At 39.0% G+C, this 18232-nt stretch overlaps 1 protein-coding gene across 3 annotated transcripts in view; it reads left to right on the top strand.

Moving 5' to 3' along the window:
- rbm27 (RNA binding motif protein 27) overlaps positions 1-18232 on the top strand; it is a 125420-nt gene that overhangs the window by 12233 nt on the left and 94955 nt on the right. For all 3 annotated transcript variants that reach the window (XM_080201317.1, XM_080201316.1, XM_080201318.1), the window contains exon 2: positions 13821-13939. In XM_080201317.1, the coding sequence (XP_080057443.1) occupies positions 13821-13939 (119 nt within the window). The remainder of the gene's footprint in view (positions 1-13820; positions 13940-18232) is intronic.

Here is an 18232-nt window from a genome sequence, read left to right as displayed (position 1 = left end):
TAAGAGAGGGGATTAAGGGTTATGGGGAGAGGGCCGGAAAGTGGAACTGAGCCACGACAGATCAGCCATGATCTTATTGAATGGCGGGGCAGGCTCGAAGGGCCAGATGGCCTACTCCTGCTCCTATTTCTTATGTTCTTATGTAAGTCTGAAGGTGAGGAGCTGTAAAAGGCAAGAACTGAAATCCTTTTACTTAATAAAGCAATTGTTTCAGCATACAGACTATTGGCAATTCCAGCAGTACAGTTTGTGTGAATGGAAATGGATGGAGAGAGATATTAAAATAGTAGATGTGCAGTGGCACCTGTAGAAGGATGACACTGGTCCTGGCTTAAATTGTTTGCCAAAGCTCATAAAATGTCATTGTGACTGAGGACAATTTTGAAATTGCTGAAGTGGGGAAATATAGCAGAAATTCCATTGTAAAAATGTTTTGCTCACACCATTAGCAGTTACATGTTTAGAAGTACTCTCTCATTCTGGCTAGTTAATATTTTTATTGTTTTGGTGAGCCCAGTGTTGTGCTTTAAATTTGAAAAGATACATTATGTTAGTTCTTCAAACTGGTATGGCTAGGACTTCTCACAAGATTCACATTTTCTGTATGACAGGTTTCACATTTCTATGCAGCTGATAAAGGTTCACGTGTTCCAGTTATTCTAATCATGTTCGCAGTTTTCTTAGCCTTTCCGTCTTGAATCTTTTTTCAATTAAAGTGTGTCACTTTCATACTGAATAAAAATGTCTCAATTTCACAGCCATAACTATTAAACTACCAGCTGAGCTTCCAGCACTGTATCTTCTCCATCATTACAAAATCCTGCTTTTCGTGCAATACCGCTACCTCAGCTCATCTGCTGCTGAAACCCTTGCCCTGTGCCTTTGCCACGGACACTTAATCCATTCTCTTTTGGCTAATATCCTGTGCTTCATTCTGCAAACTTAAGCTAATCCAGAATACTGCTGTACCTGACTATGACCCATAACCTTGTTGAACCACATTGGGTCCCAGCCCCTGAAAGTTGGATTTCAAACTTCTCATCTTTGTCTTTCATATCCCTCTGATATAACCATTGTCATTTAGGTCTTCACTGTTATTAGATCAACCTGGGATCGGCTTGAAAGCAGTGATGGAATAATTTAAGTATGAAAAGAAGGGTTCTGGAACTATTTTAGAACTCTTCAGCAAAGTGGATAACAATTTGGGCATGTGCTGTGCAAACACTGACTTGTTTTTCAGGTTATATACTGGGGCTTTATAGGTAAGTGTTGAGCGACATGGGCATGTGGGAGTGCTGTGGCACCAAGTTTAGAAGGTGTCGTTATCTCAAGTTTTTAGAATCGACTGAAGAAAAGAGTATGGAGGATCTCAAACTCCAGACTAAAGTCATGGTGTACTGGGCAACAGACTCCCTTGCTCCTATCTCCTTCATCAACTTGAAAAACCTACAACAGTCACCTCAGAACACTGAAACAATGTCAAGTAGAGTGGTGCAATAGCAGCATCATCTCCTCAGCCAACTTGTTCAATACTGAGATGCTGTTTGCTAGACAGCAAGGTCTGCTGGGTGGAACATATTCTTCTTATGCCTGACATCAGACTTGTGAAGCAAATGCTCTACTTGGAACTTTATTGTGGCAGGAGACTCCCTGTTATCCCTTTGTGTGTCTCTTCATCCCTGAAGAGGTTAAACATTCCCGTGATTCTTGGGAGACTGTGGCTTGTAATTGACAAAATGTAGAAGGTTAATTTGGGAAGGCACCCTCGGGAATGTGCTGAGGCATCAATGAGAGCACACAAACCTCAAAAGAACCCAAGTGCCACCTGCCTGTGTATAGTACAGATCGCCTGTTGGGCTTATCAGCTAACTCCAAACTAATCCAACTGGAATGAAAGCAGTCATTATCCATCCCAAGAGACTAAGAAGAAGAAAAGGTGCAGTTATCTCGCAGTTAAATTGGACTGTTGAGATGTGTGTCCCATTTCAGAGCACATTACAACCTTAAGACTAGACAAAACTTGGGTTGTATGTTTCACATCTGTGGCCTAGTATTGTTCCATGTATTGGAGTGGAACTTCTGCCAACATACAAACTTTGATTTTTGGTTGTACCAATTGAGCCAAGATACTAGCTAACAAAATTCCTTGGATATAGCACGGTACATTTCTTACCACTCACTTTGCTAATCCATGTGTTCTGTTTTTCTATGCCTGCCTCATTTTTAAACTAATTGGCTAACGCATGAGTTCTTTTTACGATGCACATTCTATCTTCACTCAACCACTGGAGCTTTAAGCTTTTTCCCTCTTCCTTCGGAGTTAATTTTTCTTTGTCTGTGCACAAGTTTTTTATTGCCCTATTAATAAAGGTTTACGTTTCTGTCTTTATCAGCTTTTCCCATCCTTATTTTTTCACATTATTTTTACGTCAAACTGTAAAGGCATAATTTTTGTCCTTCAATGGCAGAAAATGCTCAGTTTCAAGTGACATTCTTCATGTATTTTAAAGATTCTTGTAGCTCTTTTTATTAAATGTTGTAAATGTAGATACAAGTACTGTGTGTGATTGAGTACTGAAGTCAACTTGTTTGCTGAATAAAAACTCGCTGTTGCTTCATCAGAACAACATTCACACTGTTCAGTGAACCCCTCCTTGTTAACTGCAAAATTAGCCCAAAAACCCATAGAAATTAAGATTTTGATTATAGAAAATGTGAAATAAGTAGCATTTTCTAAATAATTAGTATTGCCTGAATTGTGGGTTTTCCTTCTGTGTTCCATCTGGCATTGATATTGCTTCTGGATTTTCCCTGTGCATGTGGTTCAATGTTGAATTATATGAATGAGTAAAATGTGTAAATGTGGGGGAGTTTTATTTTTGTGAAATTACTGCATCTTCTGTGCAACTGAGGCGTCCTTTCTGAACTGTTTCAGGATTGTGGCGGCTATGTTTTAAAATTTAGAAAATGATCCAGTCTTAAAGAAATTACACCAATTTAATTTGAATTAAAGAAATTGAGTTTTTATAATTTAGTGTATTTCTTTACAAATGAAAGTTAATTCTTTTTTTATACATTAACAGAAAGACAAAGTCCTTTATCAGTGACATATAAAAAGGGACATTTGGGAATTCAGAAACTTTCCAAAGAGCTCATCTATGCTCTATTATATCCCAAGTTGAAGGCACACACTAGATATTGTATGGCCGGTTTTATTAGATGTTGTTGATGAGCTCCAACTCATTGTCTATTTTATGGTGGGGAGAAACCTGTGCTCCATATTATTTGAGAAGGTTACCTTTTAAAGATTTGACATGTTTCCTATATTTTTGGCCACCCAATGCACAAGTTAAACGGTTTGGGATGCATCGGTTCTGCTTCTGGATCTTATAACATTGCCATTCACAATTCTAGGTTATGGAAGATTTTTCTATTAGTTTATTAAAGTAATAATTTGCGTGAACTTCCTGAATTTTTGGTAGTGCCTTAGGTCTAAAGGGAAGCACTTGATAATGTATCCCTATTGGAGGGGACCCACGGCCATAAACATGTGCAGCAGTCATATGGAACTTCATCCGAGGTTTTCTGGAATTCGAGGTGTTTTTCGTAGGACTTTATGTTGCCCACTTGAGGTGGGGACTTAAATTTTCAAGGGCTAGTGAGAATTTTCACCTTCTCGAGGGTAGTTAGGGACAGGCAATACATACTGGTCTAGCTAGCGAGTAAATGAATAAACATTTGGTCAGACAAGATCTTCATCTTCAGAAATTGTTAGTCTTGTGTGCTAGGTTATATTTTGTTATATCACTGTCTATTTTATTACAGATAGTTTTTTTTTAATTTTTAACAATTGCCAATGTGATACTAAAACGTTTCTTTTAATTAAAAGTTTAAGTTCAAGTTTTGGACATGTGGATTTCTTTCCAATTATTTCTCCGAGGCTCTTCAAATCCCTTACACACCATCACCACTTTGTAGAATTAGTCCCTTGTCCCATTTAGTGCCTAGATATATATACTATCTGTTCCTGGAGATTCTTGTCTTTCAAGTTGACTAGGACCTCTATCCCAATGATAAGATCTTTAAAATGTGGATGTGGAACTTCTTAAAACAGATTTCAAAAGAATAATTATTTAATATGTTTTCTCAGCTCTAAGCATATCCTTAAGTGATCAGTTCAATGAAAAGCTTTTCTAAAATGATGAACATTAATGCGAATTTATTCTGTGCATTGGGTAAAGGGAGAAAACTTTGATTATTAATAATGCAGAATGAAGGAAGCATTTCACGGGGTCCCTTCAGATGAATGCGGTGGCATTCAAATATTTTCTACATTTTTACCATTTTGTGCTTCAGGCATCAGTGTTGGAGAATTAAGTTAATTTTTTATCTTTGAAATTTCATTGTGTTTGCTACCCTTTAAACTAGATAAAATTGACTGTTTTCAAATAAGACCTCTTCCCATGATAATTTGAAGATTCTTTGGTGCTCAGGTTGATGAGTGCAGATCAATTGAAAGGTATTTTACTAAAATTTTAATACAAGTCGGGATCCTATGATTATGAAAGAAACAAAATGTGTTTCAATCAAACCAGCAATTCTTATTTATACAGTACCTTTTAAGACTGGCAAACCTCCAAGGTGGTTTAAAGCATGGTACCTCTAAATTTTCTTCTATTATAAAAGGTATTTCATTCTGCCTGATTATTATGATTGTGTACAAATTTAATTATGCACTTACTGAATCCACAAATAAATTTCAGTTTAATGATGGGGTGCTGTAGGGTTTCACAATTCAAGTACAGAGAGTATGGAAAGAAGTTTTGAAGAAATATGGACAAAGTAGGTGATTCCTGGGAAAGTAGCACTTTATATGTTCACATACATAGGATGAAGATATGCTCAGTGTAAGAGTTCTAGTCACACACAAGCAACTACACGAGTGACACAGCAGTTTGCCTGGGCCTGGGTGGGATGCTGTAACCCTATCCCTAACCCATCAGACTCGATGGGTTGAATGGCCTCCTCCTGTGCTATAGGGATTCTATAAGAGATTTGCAATAACATTATTGAATAATAAGTTTTGTCAAATGATGTTTTGCCCGAATAAATATATATGTATATTCTGCCAGGGTATTTCTTTAAGGCTGCAAAGGTTTTGATGATGAAATACCTGAATGCAATCTTTAACTCTCAGCTTTATTTGTTCATTCCTTCCATGCAGGCTGAGGTTGCTCAGAATTAATTTGGTTTGAGAACTTGGATTTGAATATTGCTTGTCAGCTTCAGACTATATATGCATGCTTGCCAATAACCTTATGCTACTTAAGTTTTACAAACAGGAAGTTTGTTATGATTTGGTATTGTCTCTAAGTTAAAATGGAAGAATGATGGAAGTATGAAACCTTTTCAGAATGTGACCTAACAGCAAGCCTGGATGGATTGCTTGTTAAAAGAGGGGACTAGGTCTTGTTACTGGGAATAAGGTACTAGGCGTTCATCAATAGCAAAAGGAGTTGTGCTGGTTGTGAGTAAATTGTTAGTCTCCAAGTCTTAGGGGAGTTGTTAAGAATGTTAAGTATTATAAACAGTTGTAATTTATACTGGCTGTTCAATTCCAAGATAGATGGACGTCTTTGGGATAGGTAATTAGCATTTCTACCTAGATACAAAGCCCATGTAATTCGCAATGCCATGGAGATGAGCTTTTGAGAAGGAAAAAAGTCAACGTATTGAGTCACAGGGTTCCTAAAATATCACTGAAGCTCATAGCTAAGTCAGTCTGCAGTCATCTGAAAGACAGCTCATCCTACGCTTCAAGTAGTGAAAATGCTAACTCTGTTCACCATGCAGAATATGATTTCAGTTGGGGAGGATTTACGAGACCGGAAGATTCACCTAGCTTGTAAGCGAGGGCAGTAATCTCTCGTGTAACCCTCACAGTAAAAGTGGGTTCTTGGATTAGAAGTTCCTTGGCTGGGAAAGTAAAATAGAGGAAGGAAGCTCTTGGAAGCTGAGAGTAACTTGGGACTAGTTTCTTCCTGGAGAATCAAGTACCCACTTAAGGGATGATATAACATATAACCGTAATGGGAGATAAAGCTAATTGGGAGTTTTGTCCCTTTCAATCCTAAGATTGAAAAGTGTTTAGGCAACTTTTTTTTTTGTTAAAGTGAAAACCTAAAAAATTGAAATCTTGTCTGATCCTTTCAGTCTCTCACTGGAAATTCAGATATCTTCTTTCAAAGTTATTGGTCTCTATGGGGAACTACTTTCTATAAGAATAGAGACATTATAGTTACTCAAATTTTGTGCTTGGGGTAAATGAAAATGCTTGCAATTGATTTGCAATTTCTGGTAATTAGAAAGCCAAAACAGCTCAACACTCTCTCTCTATATGGGACCAGGAACTTTCTGAGCAGAGCCAGCAATAGTGTGTCTCCTCAACCAGGAAAACTTCTTACTGAGACAGGCAATAATTTTAATAGCCAAAAATTGATACATTTAACGTGAGGATAAAATATTAAACTTGTAAACCGCTCAAAAAAGACAGTAGGACTAGGGGGCACAGCCTCAAGATAAAGGGGAGGCGGTTTAGAACGGAGTTGAGGAGGAACTTCTTCACTCAAAGGGTGGTGAATCTCTGGAATTCTCTGCTCGTTGAAGTGGTGGAGGCTGCCTCGCTAAATATTTTTAAGAAGCGGGTTGGTGGGTTCTTGATAAGAGAGGGGATTAAGGGTTATGGGGAGAGGGCGGGAAAGTGGAACTGAGCCACGACAGATCAGCCATGATCTTATTGAATGGCGGGGCAGGCTCGAAGGGCTAGATGGCCTACTCCTGCTCCTATTTCTTATGTTCTTATGTTCTTACGTTCTAAACACCTGAAACCCCAATCTAACCCATTAACTTTCACATTCAACTGTGCAAAGGGCAACGATGTGGATGTGCCGGCGTTGGACTGGGGTAAACACAGTTAAAAAGTCTGACAACACCAGGTTTAATAAATCGGTTGGACTTAAACCTGGTGATGGTTAAAAAAGACCGTAGGAGGAAAGGTAATAAGCCGTGGATAACGAAGGAGGTGAAGGAAAGTGTTAAATTAAAAGCGGAGGCGCTTAGAGTAGCTAAGAGTAGTGGGTGAGAAGAGGATTGGGAGAGGTTTAAATGTCAACAAAGATTGATAAAGAAGTTGATAAAGAAGGGTAGGAGAAACTATGAAGCTGGGCTAGCGCTTAATATAAAAAAGGATAGCAAGAGTTTTTATAAACATATAAAAAGGAAGAGGCTGGCTAGAGTGAACGTTGGACCCTTAGAGGATGAGAGGGGGGACTTAGTGATCAGGAGCAGGAACCCTGGCTGATTTCCCCTCTCTCTCTCTAACCCAGGGATCACTGGACAGTGATCAGGAGCAGGAACCCTGGCTGATTTCCCCTCTCTCTCTCTCTCTCTAACCCAGGGATCACTGGACAGTGATCAGGAGCAGGAACCCTGGCTGATTTCCCCCCTCTCTCTCTAACCCAGGGATCACTGGACAGTGATCAGGAGCAGGAACCCTGGCTGATTTCCCCTCTCTCTCTCTCTCTAACCCAGGGATCACTGGACAGTGATCAGGAGCAGGAACCCTGGCTGATTTCCCCCCTCTCTCTCTAACCCAGGGATCACTGGACAGTGATCAGGAGCAGGTGAAGGAAAGTGTTAAATTAAAAGCGGAGGCGTTTAGAGTAGCTAAGAGTAGTGGGCGAGAAGAGGATTGGGAGAGGTTTAAATGTCAACAAAGATTGACAAAGAAATTGATAAAGAAGGGTAGGATAAACTATGAAGCTGGGCTAGCGCTTAATATAAAAAAGGATAGCAAGAGTTTTTATAAGTATATAAAAAGGAAGAGGCTGGCTAGGGTGAACGTTGGACCCTTAGAGCATGAGAAGGGGGACTTAGTGGTAGGGGATGGGGAAATGGCTGAGGTCTTGAATAACTTTTTTGTTTCGGTCTTCACGGAGGAGGATGTGAATAATTTGCCGGGTGTTAGCGATGGAAAGGTGGTAGGACTGGAGGGTCTCAATGACATTACTGTTACTAGAGAGGCGGTGCTCGACAGACTGGAGGGACTGATTTGTGGACAAGTCCCCAGGACCGGATGGAATGCATCCGAGGGTTCTGAAAGAAATGGCGGAGGTGATAGTGGATGCCTTGCTGGTTATTTTCCAGACGTCGCTGGATTCCGGGGAAGTGCCGGAAGATTGGAAAACGGCTAATGTTACGCCGTTGTTTAAGAAGGGTGCCAGGCAAAATGCGGGGAATTATAGGCCGGTTAGTTTAACATCTGTTGTAGGTAAAATGTTAGAATCCGTCATCAAGGAGGAAATAGCAAGGCATCTTGAGGGGAATTGCTTGATAGAATAGACACAGCACGGTTTCGTTAAGGGGAAGTCGTGTCTGACAAATTTACTGGAGTTCTATGAGGATGTGTCTAGGGCGGTGGATAGAGGAGAGCCGGTGGATGTGGTCTTTCTTGATTTTCAGAAGGCGTTTGACAAGGTACCTCACAAGAGGTTATTGCAGAAGGTAAAGGGGCATGGAGTTGGGGGTAGGGTGTTAGCGTGGATAGAGGACTGGTTGTCAAATAGGAGGCAGAGAGTGGGGGTTAATGGGTGCTATTCGGATTGGCGGTTGGTGACTAGTGGAGTGCCCCAGGGGTCGGTGCTGGGGCCTCAGCTATTTACCATTTATATAGATGATCTGGAGGAGGGAACCGAGTGTATGGTGTCGAAATTTGCTGATGACACCAAGATTGGGGGAACGGCAAATTGTGCGGAGAGTGTGGAGAGTCTGCAGAAGGATCTAGATAGGCTGGGCGAATGGGCCAGGAAATGGCAAATGGAATTTAATGTTGGCAAGTGCGAAGTGGTCCACTTTGGTAGGAATAATGGTAGGAAGGGCTATTACTTACGGGGCGATAAACTGCAGCAGGCGACGGTGCAGAGGGACCTCGGGGTCCTTGTGCATGAGTCGCAAAAACCCAGCCTGCAGGTGCAGCAGGTGGTCAGGAAGGCTAATGGGATGCTGGCCTTCATAGCGAGGGGGATTGAATATAAAAGTAGGGAGGTCTTGCTGCAGCTGTATAGAGCATTGGTGAGGCCGCAGCTGGAGTACTGTGTGCAGTTTTGGTCGCCGTACTTGTGCAAGGATATTTTGGCCTTGGAGGGATTGCAGAGGAGGTTTACGAGGCTGATACCGGAGTTGAGGGGGTTGAGCTATGAGGAGAGGCTGAATAAACTCGGCTTGTACTCGTTAGAGTTTAGAAGAATGAGGGGAGATCTCATTGAGACGTATAAAATGATGAATGGGATGGATAGGATAGAGGTGGAGAGGCTCTTCCCGCTCAGAAAGGACAGTAGGACTAGGGGGCACAGCCTCAAGATAAAGGGGGGGAGCGGTTTAGAACGGAGCTGAGGAAGAACTTCTTCACTCAAAGGGCGGTGAATCTCTGGAATTCTCTGCCCGTTGAGGTGGTGGAGGCTGCCTCGCTCAATATTTTTAAGATGCGGGTTGATGGGTTTTTGATAAGCGAGGGTATTAAGGGTTATGGGGAGAGGGCGGGAATGTGGAACTGAGCCACGACAGATCAGCCATGATCTTATTGAATGGCGGGGCAGGCTCGAAGGGCTAGATGGCCTACTCCTGCTCCTATTTCTTATGTTCTTATGTTGTTAGACTTTTTACTGCGAAGGGCAATGGACAGACAGCCAACCAGCCAATGTGCTTCCCGGATTGGGAATTTTATTGTTTTCTTTCAGCTAGTATCTGTTGTTTAACGTGTAGTGAAGATTTTATATTTGGCAGCTGTATTACCATGAAGTTGAGGGAAAGCAGCTTTGGAGCAGAGCTAAGTGTTTCTTGCTGCCCTACTTGTAGATTAGGAAGTGGCAAGAGTGCTTCTCTTCTCATTTCTCCTGGGATTGTGGATCAATTTACCAACTCGAAGTTCTACCTCCCTGAGGGAGAGCCAAACTTGTGAATCAGCTGGCTTCGTGAGAGGAACCTGTCAATGCAAAAGATTATACCTATGTGGAAACCTGGATTTTGTGGGTTCTTGTCTGAAGCTCTGCACTCACCTCCACCCATCATGTAACCTGCACCTGTTAATATCCAGAGTCAAATCTAAAATCTTGCAGAGTGTGTGGAATGAAGACCAGATTAGAGAGAAACAAGATGGACATCTAAAGTTTAGAAAGAAATTGTTATACCATAACATCTCAGGTAAAATAGCTCTTGCTTTTGATGAACTGAAATTATATTTCAAACAAACACAAATAAAAATGAACTGGTACAAAGCAAACCAAATCAACAAAAAATTAATGAAATAGATTAGAAATTAGATTTTTAAAAATGACTAGCAGTGATTAAAATCTGAAGGAATGAGACTCCGCGTTGTAGAATTCAGTTTTCCATACCGGTGAGGTTGTTGGGCAGTCGTTAAGGCTTGCCCCCTTAAAACATTTTCTTTTCCTTGACTGGACAAGCCCAGTCTAGCATATTTTGTAAGTGTCTAATAGGGATGTACAAGAACATCATGCCCATGTATGTGAATGCCGAAAATCAGAGCGAGGTGCAAGTGTTCCAGAGGCTTGTGGAGGAGCAAGGCAACTTCCTGATTTCCACATTTATCAACCACATGCAGGTGCTGAAAGTTATTGTTTGGTTTAGCTCTTAATAACACTGAGAGAAATATGATGTATTATGTAAAATAATAGTTTTATTCTACTGATAAAGTTAATGGTATGAAAGTTTAAGACCACAAAGTATAATTCATAAATCGAAGAGCATTTATTTATAAGTTGGTAGCTGTAAAATAACTGGAGATTGAAACCCTGGTTTTGTCTTTGGGTATTATGTTGCATTCCTGGAGAGATTTTCTGTTTGCAGAATTGCCCAAGTCTGCCATAGAAATTTGCATTAAACATTGTGACAGATGCCTCAAATATATGTGTGTACATTTTTAAGTAGAATTACTGACTAAGCTGTCATGGTCAGAAAAGGTATTTGTTATTTTTAAGGACAACAATATTACATGTAGTTCTGCTGCTGCTGAACTGGAGGTGTAAATCTGTTTAAGTCAAATTTCAATTGATAGGAAACCTTTTATGTTGTGTGGTGTGATGGTGCCCTGTCTTCTGCTGAAGCAAATAGGATGGTGGCCAAAAATATTTGAAAAAAAATGAAATAAACAGTTTTCAGTTATGTTGTTACCCATCATACTTTCATTATCTGTATCATGACCCTTTTTATTGATGTGCTTTGCTTTGAGCTAGTTTTTTATTTGTTTTTATTAAACATATAATTTTCGATTAATCAGAAGCAGGTGTGATTTTATTCTTTTGTTTGTGATATTTGGGGATGTAATAGAACGAAGAACAGTACAGCAGTCACCAGGCTTTTCAGCCCTCTGAGCCTGTGCCGATCACGTTGTCCAATCTAGACCAACAGCTTATAGCCTCCTATTCCCCGTTTGTTCAAATGCCTATCAAGATGAGTCTTAAATGTGGCTAACGTAACTGCCTCAACCACCACCTTAGTTGGCAATGCTTACAGCCCCCATCACCCTGTGTTTAAAAAAAACTTCCCCCACACATTTCCACTGAACCTCCCTCCCCCCCTTTTATCTTGAACTTGTAACCCTTTGCAATTGTCATTTCTGCCCTGGGAAAAAGCTTCCAACTGTTCACCCCATTGATACCTCTCATAATTTTGTAAACTTCTATCAAGTCACCCCTCAGCCTCTGTCTTTTCAGGGAGAATAATCCTAATTTATTCAATCTCTCCATACCCTCTATATGAGGCAACATCCTGGTAAACTCTTTATGTACCCTCTCTCCAAAGCCTCTACGTCCTTCTGGTTCTTTGCCATTAAAAACATTCTCAACATCCAACGCTTTGATCAATCTTTCAGTCCTCTAATTCACTCAATACAATCCCATTTGTTAGTTTTTCTGTGAAGCATTTTGCTGTCTTAACTCAATATAGATGGAAATAGTTGACTTGCTCTAGAGAAGTTCTCAAGGGAGAAAAATAGCTCAACTTTAGATTATGTCAGATTCAAAGCCTAGACTGTGTTTGGTTGGGGCAATTGTACAGATACCAAAAGCAGCCTTTTCTGAATTGGGGAAGAGAAAATAGGCCAGGGTTCCTTCCATTGATTGCTGGAAAAGGAATTTATGGATATTGGATGACAGTAGGGTCAGATATTATTTGTCATGATCACCCCTCTACTGTAGCACAATGTACTCATTGTCTAGCTTTGCACATAAATGTAGATTTGGGCAAGGTGCATATGCACACGTCATTGCTGTAAAATTAACTGAGTAAAAAATTTAAACTTCAGAAGAGAGGGAGAAAATATAAAGGCCTTGGCTGTCAATACTTGTCCGATTAAATGTTCTTGTCAAATGTTTTGGGACAGTATGACAAAAATGTTTTATGTAAAGGTATGCTGCATCAGAGCATTTACTTCTAAATACCTCAGATTTATGCACCTGGGTCAATCATAAGGCATAAACTTACATTTTAGTATTTTAAGTACATTTTCAGTGCTGTCTGACAATGGTTGGAGTGTATTCAATTGTAAATTTTTTGTTGTATTCCATAACTAAAACAGCATCATGTTGATTCACATCCAACCTTCTATTTATTAACTGTGTTGAAGGCCTTTGCCTGACTTTCTTACTCTTCCTGACAACTCTGCAGTTTCAAAATCTTGGAATTTGCTATCTTGTAGCACTAGTACCTGCACCATACAGACTGCAGCAGTTCAAAAAGTTGGCTCACTGCTACCACCTCAAGCAGTCAGGGATGGGCAATAAATGTTGGCCGTCTCAGAGTGCTTTTTGAGAGTTTCTTTAAAAAAAAGGGGAGAAGGTGGTGTAGTGGCAATGTCACTAGACAAATAATCCAGAGGCCAAGGCTCATGTGCTTGGACCTGGGCTCGAATCCAACCATGACAGCAACTGAAATTTAAATTTGATTAATAAAATCCCGAATTGAAAGCTAGCCTCAGTAATGGTGACAATGTAACTCCCATTAATCATCGTAAAAACACATCTGGTTAATAATGCCTCTTTAGGGAGAAATCTGCCATCCTCACTTGGTGGGCCTACATGTGACTCCAGTTCCCCCACAATGTGGTTGACTCTAAACGGCCCTTTTGTAATGCACGTCTAGTAAGTTACTTAGTTCAAAGGCAATTAGGAATGGACAATAAATGCTGGCTTTGTCAGCGATGCTCTCATCCCATCAAATAATTTTTTAAAAGCTAGCAAGTTATTTTACTGAACCTTTTAATTACTTTTGTGTTCTCTTTTATACTTCCTTGCTAGAATCCTAAAATAGCTGGAAGGTAATCTGGCTGGTTTAGCGGAAGTGCACTAGAATATCTGTTTTGTTTGTGTCCTTTCTCTGAGTGGATAGAATCTGTGATGCCACAGAATATTGTGCCAGTGTAGTGAATTAATTTGCCTTGGGATTTTTGGGGGGAGAAGTGAAATGAACAACTGAAATCCTGCACAAAAATAAGGCTCATTAGCAAAAAGGATGGAGAACAGAAAGTGGACAGAATCAATTGCCCATTTGCTGACTTTCTGTAGCGAGAGCTCCTTTTTGAGATCAGTCTTAAAATCTGTGCTGTGTGGCTTACATATCATAGAATGCTTACAGCACACACAAAAGCCATTCACCATGCTTTACAGAAACCACCACCATAAAAACAATCAAGTGTGTTGTTCTATCAATCTAGTGTTTGATTTTGTTTTAATGGTCTTATTTTTCAGCTGCGATGCTGACCCATCAGCTTTAGCAAAATATGTAGTGGCTTTAGTTAAGAAGGACAAGCCAGAAAAAGAGCTGAAGGCTTTGTGCGTTGATCAGCTGGACGTATTTTTACAAAAAGGTAAGATTTACACTTTGTTGTATTTTCTGCAGCATTTTTTGCAGTTGCTGATTCATATGGAAATCTTGGCTGCAAGCTTTCAGTAAACTATTTAATCTTGACAAAGATTGGAGGTGGGTAAGATCATCCTAGTTAGGTTAGATTTTTCCTTATTTGAAGTTGAAAACACATGTTAGCAGCAAGCAGGTAAGCAATGAGAAGCCTGAATGATTTTTCCACCCCTCCTCCTTAAGCTGTACTGAAGCCAATTGTAGCACCTCAACTGTTCACCTGGCTGGCATCAACTAATTTAATTCTCACTCCGATTTGAACATGAAATCATCATGATCTGTGTAATTCAGTGCCACAATGGGCAGTAGATCTCTCAACTGAATAGAGAAGCTGTTTTGTTACTTTTTTTCCAGAAGATCATCTCAGCTGATTAGAATGGTCAGTGCCAATAGCAATCTTAAATTCATAATTCATCAGACTTGGATTACTATAATCAATTTGGTTGAAAATAATGTTTTAACTATTGCAGTCTAAGTTTCAGCTTATTTTCAGATGCAAATTTTCTGGTTTTTCCAGTGATTTTGTAATTTTTAAAGATTAAGTCTGTGTCAACATTTTTTTGTAGTTGAATTGTCTATGCTAAAATATTTAAGTGCATGCTTTGCATTTCATACAGTAGCTGTCTAGTGTGCAGCATTTTTTTAAAAAACTCTACCAATTGGATTTTAAGTTACAGTTTGAAGATGTTTTAATACTGCAGGGGAAAAAAAAGTAGCTTCCCTAAATCTCCATCATTTGATTGATGGATATTATGCAAGTCTCTTGGCCTGAAAGCAAAGGCAGTTATTGTTAGAGATCAGCTTCTAAGTTCCACCAGTTCTACAAAATACAAAGACTTATTTATTTCTATAAATCATTTTGAATATTGGAGAGGGACATAGATGTTGACTGCAATCTAAATATATGTACTGATGCAGCTCTTTAGCAAAATCAGATTTACCATCTAAAAATAACTATCTTGTTTTGCGGTTTACGTTGTTACATATAGAACTAAACCTAATTGGCTCCAGTGGACTGGCCTACCTTGTTTTCCCCTTTCATCTTGGATTACTGGATACATGATACTGGAGTGTGCAATGTTATAGATATATTTTACAAATTTTTAAAAGTACTTAAATGCCAAAACTTAAATTTAAAAAGGTATGAGAGTTTGTTTCATAGAATATCTGAAGCATGCTGCTTTTTTAAGCACGAATGACTTTTTTTTTGTTAGTTGACAGTGCTTGCATAGATGGCACTAGAACTTTCCTTTGTTTACCAGTGCAGCAGAGCAGATGAGCATGGAGTTTTACAAATACAGAAAATGTTTTCCTCTTGTCTGAAGAAATCACAACTGTCCAATGACTTGCTTTACTCGGCAGTGATTTGGTTGTCCATAATTTCTTCTACTGTTTGAATTGAGAATCTATATTGTTGTGTATGAAATGTACTTCAGGAATAGCTCAGCGATTCAAGATGTTAAGAGATTTTGAGATGATTTAGATAAGTTGAGTGCGTGAGCAAATATGTGGCAGAAACATATGGTTTTCAGATAGAGATCGGCCATGATCATATTGAATGGCAAAGCGGGTTTGGAGGACCGAATGACCTGCTCCTTGTTTCCATGTTAAATGGAAATCACTGAAATGACAACTTGCTGGTTAAGTTGCTTAATCTTGCTGTAAAAACACTTGGGGGGGAAAAGTTGCACCTTACAGAACGAAGCATAACTAGATTTTTAATTACGTACAAAGTTTTGAATCACTTGAAAAAACTTTTGGCCCTAAAACCTTAGTTTTTATTTATGGAATGTCAGAATTCTCCTTTTTTAATAAAATGGTATATTTTAAAATTATTTAAAAATGTATGTTTTGATATTTCACCTACCTTAGTGTGTATTTCTTGATTAATTATTTTGCTCCCTGTAAAACTTTGTGAAAAGTGAAGGATAGTGCATTTTATTTCCTGAATTGAGGCCTGTGAACATTTCAGTGTGATTGGTTGCTTACCCTGCTTAGGTACATCACTGTTGCTGAGTGCCTGAAGATGCCTTGACTTGGAGACGTGCTAGCATTGGGAAAGGAGAAATCTATGTCGTAAAGGTTGCTAATTATTTTTTGGGATCTTTCTTTGAGATCAGTGGTAGCAACACAATGAGTAGGAGCAGGAGTAGACCGTATGGACCATCGAGAATGCTCCATCATTCGTTGTGATCATTGTTGATCCTGGCCATAAAATCCACTTCCCTGTCCACCAATTTCCTGAGAGACCAGAAATCTGTCCATCCCAGTCTTAAATGTATTCAATGATGGAGCATCCACAATCCTCAGGCAGAAAATTCCAAAGACTCAACTGAGTGAAGTATTTTTTTCTTCATCTTAGTCCTAAATGACCAGTCGCTTACCATGAGATTGTGTCCCTACATTTTAGATTCTCTACCAGCAGAAACAGTCTCTCATCTATCCAATAAAGCTCCTTCAGAATCTGTGTGTTTTACTGAGGTTTTCTTGTGCTGTTGCTTCACTGCTGATTGCAATTTCCAGGTCATTTTCTCATTGCTATTTGTGGGATGTTGCTGTGTGCAGATTAGTTGTTGTGTTTTCTATTATACAACAATGGCTGCGTTACAACAATTTGCAAAAAGCGCTTTGAAAGTCTTGAAGTTGTGAAATGTGCTATGTCAAAATGTTATTTCTTCGTTTGACTGTTGGTTTTTAATTAAGTTAATTCTGTTTCACTGTGCATATTTGCTGAATTCTGTGCTCCAGATTAATCTGAGAATAAACTACATCTTTCCTTGGGACTAGTATTGGGAGAACTTCTTCAGAAGTGTGTAATTTAATCATCATTTGGGTTCACTGCTTCAACTACTGAATGTAATAAATTTTGTCTCACAAGAGCACTGCCATGTGTGTTGAGACACTGCTTAATAAATAAGATAATATTGTCATGCTCGCCAATTAAAACCACCAGTCTTAATTTGAACATATTCCACTTAATCCGGCAATTTGGATTTAACTTTTTAGCCTAGATAAGAAGACTTTGAAAAATGCTATTTGATATTAAAGCCTATTGTTAGATATACAAGTGTAGCTACTTTGTATAACAGTTATTCCCTGTGCTCTGAAGAATGAGAATCATAAAACTAGTTTAAATGCCTAATGCAGATCCATTATTTCTGTAAAGCTGGAAGGATCTGCAATTTGTATTCCATCATGTATGTGAGACTGATTTCTTATTTACTATGCAACTGTTTAACATTGTTTTTACAGTACAATAGCTCTAATTTTAATGAGGCACCAGCCAACCTACACTGGTAACATAAATAGCATGTTAGACGTTGTGTCCTTTTTCAACTCCAGTAGTAATAATTTTATGAATGTGTGTCAAGCTCATTGGCAATTGAATATCCCTGACGTAATGTGGATCACTGTCATTAAAATGTGAGATAGCAATCAGTTCAGATCGCCCTGAAGAATAGAACCAGAACTTGCGGCACGGGAGGAAACCATCCAGGATACATTGCCTGAGTGGGATGTTTGAAGTAGCTCTGAAGTCAGTTGTACTTTGTAGTTGTTTCCAGAAACCCATGCACATTTTGTTACAAGCCTGTCTGTGTATTCAACTCCCATTTGAAAGTTATTTTTGAATCTGCTTCCACCACTCTTAAGGTAGCGTATTCCAAATCTTAACATGTTTATGACTACTTTTCATCTCTTTTCTGGTTCTTTATCAATTAACTTAAATCTGCTATCTCTCGTTACCCACCCATCAGTGGAAATAGTTTCTTTATTTATCCTGTCAATAATACCTGTCATAATTCTGAACAAGCCCCATTTCAGTAGTTTCTCCTCATGCCCACTATCATTCTGATAAATATCCATTCTGATAAATAAAGTTTAGCATAATTTCCTTGCTTTTCAAAGCTCTATTTTAAATTCTTCTACTTTAGTAACAACTTTATCAACTTGTTTTGACCTCTTATTTCCTTTTCTGTCTTCTAAAAACCGTTCATATTGAGGTACATGAATACTTGGAATAAAAATTGTTCAAAAATATTTTTGAGTTGGAAAAAAAACACAATTTTTTTGTTGAGTATAAGATGTGATTTCTTTCTTTCCAAGAAAGGCCGTAACTAAACCCTTTCATGGTAACAGTTAGAAGATAAGCTACATACTGGGAAGTTTTCTTTTTTCATTGGTAGCAGCGTCCCTTTCCTTCATTTTCTCCAGTAATACTTCAATTCCTTTTGAAACAGTGGAG

This window comes from Carcharhinus amblyrhynchos, chromosome 13, assembly GCF_965287045.1.
Source record: "Carcharhinus amblyrhynchos chromosome 13, sCarAmb.v2.hapA, whole genome shotgun sequence".
NCBI lineage: Eukaryota > Metazoa > Chordata > Chondrichthyes > Carcharhiniformes > Carcharhinidae > Carcharhinus > Carcharhinus amblyrhynchos.
The sequence above is the reverse complement of the archived record's forward strand: the minus strand, read 5'-3'. Positions and strand labels throughout refer to the sequence as shown.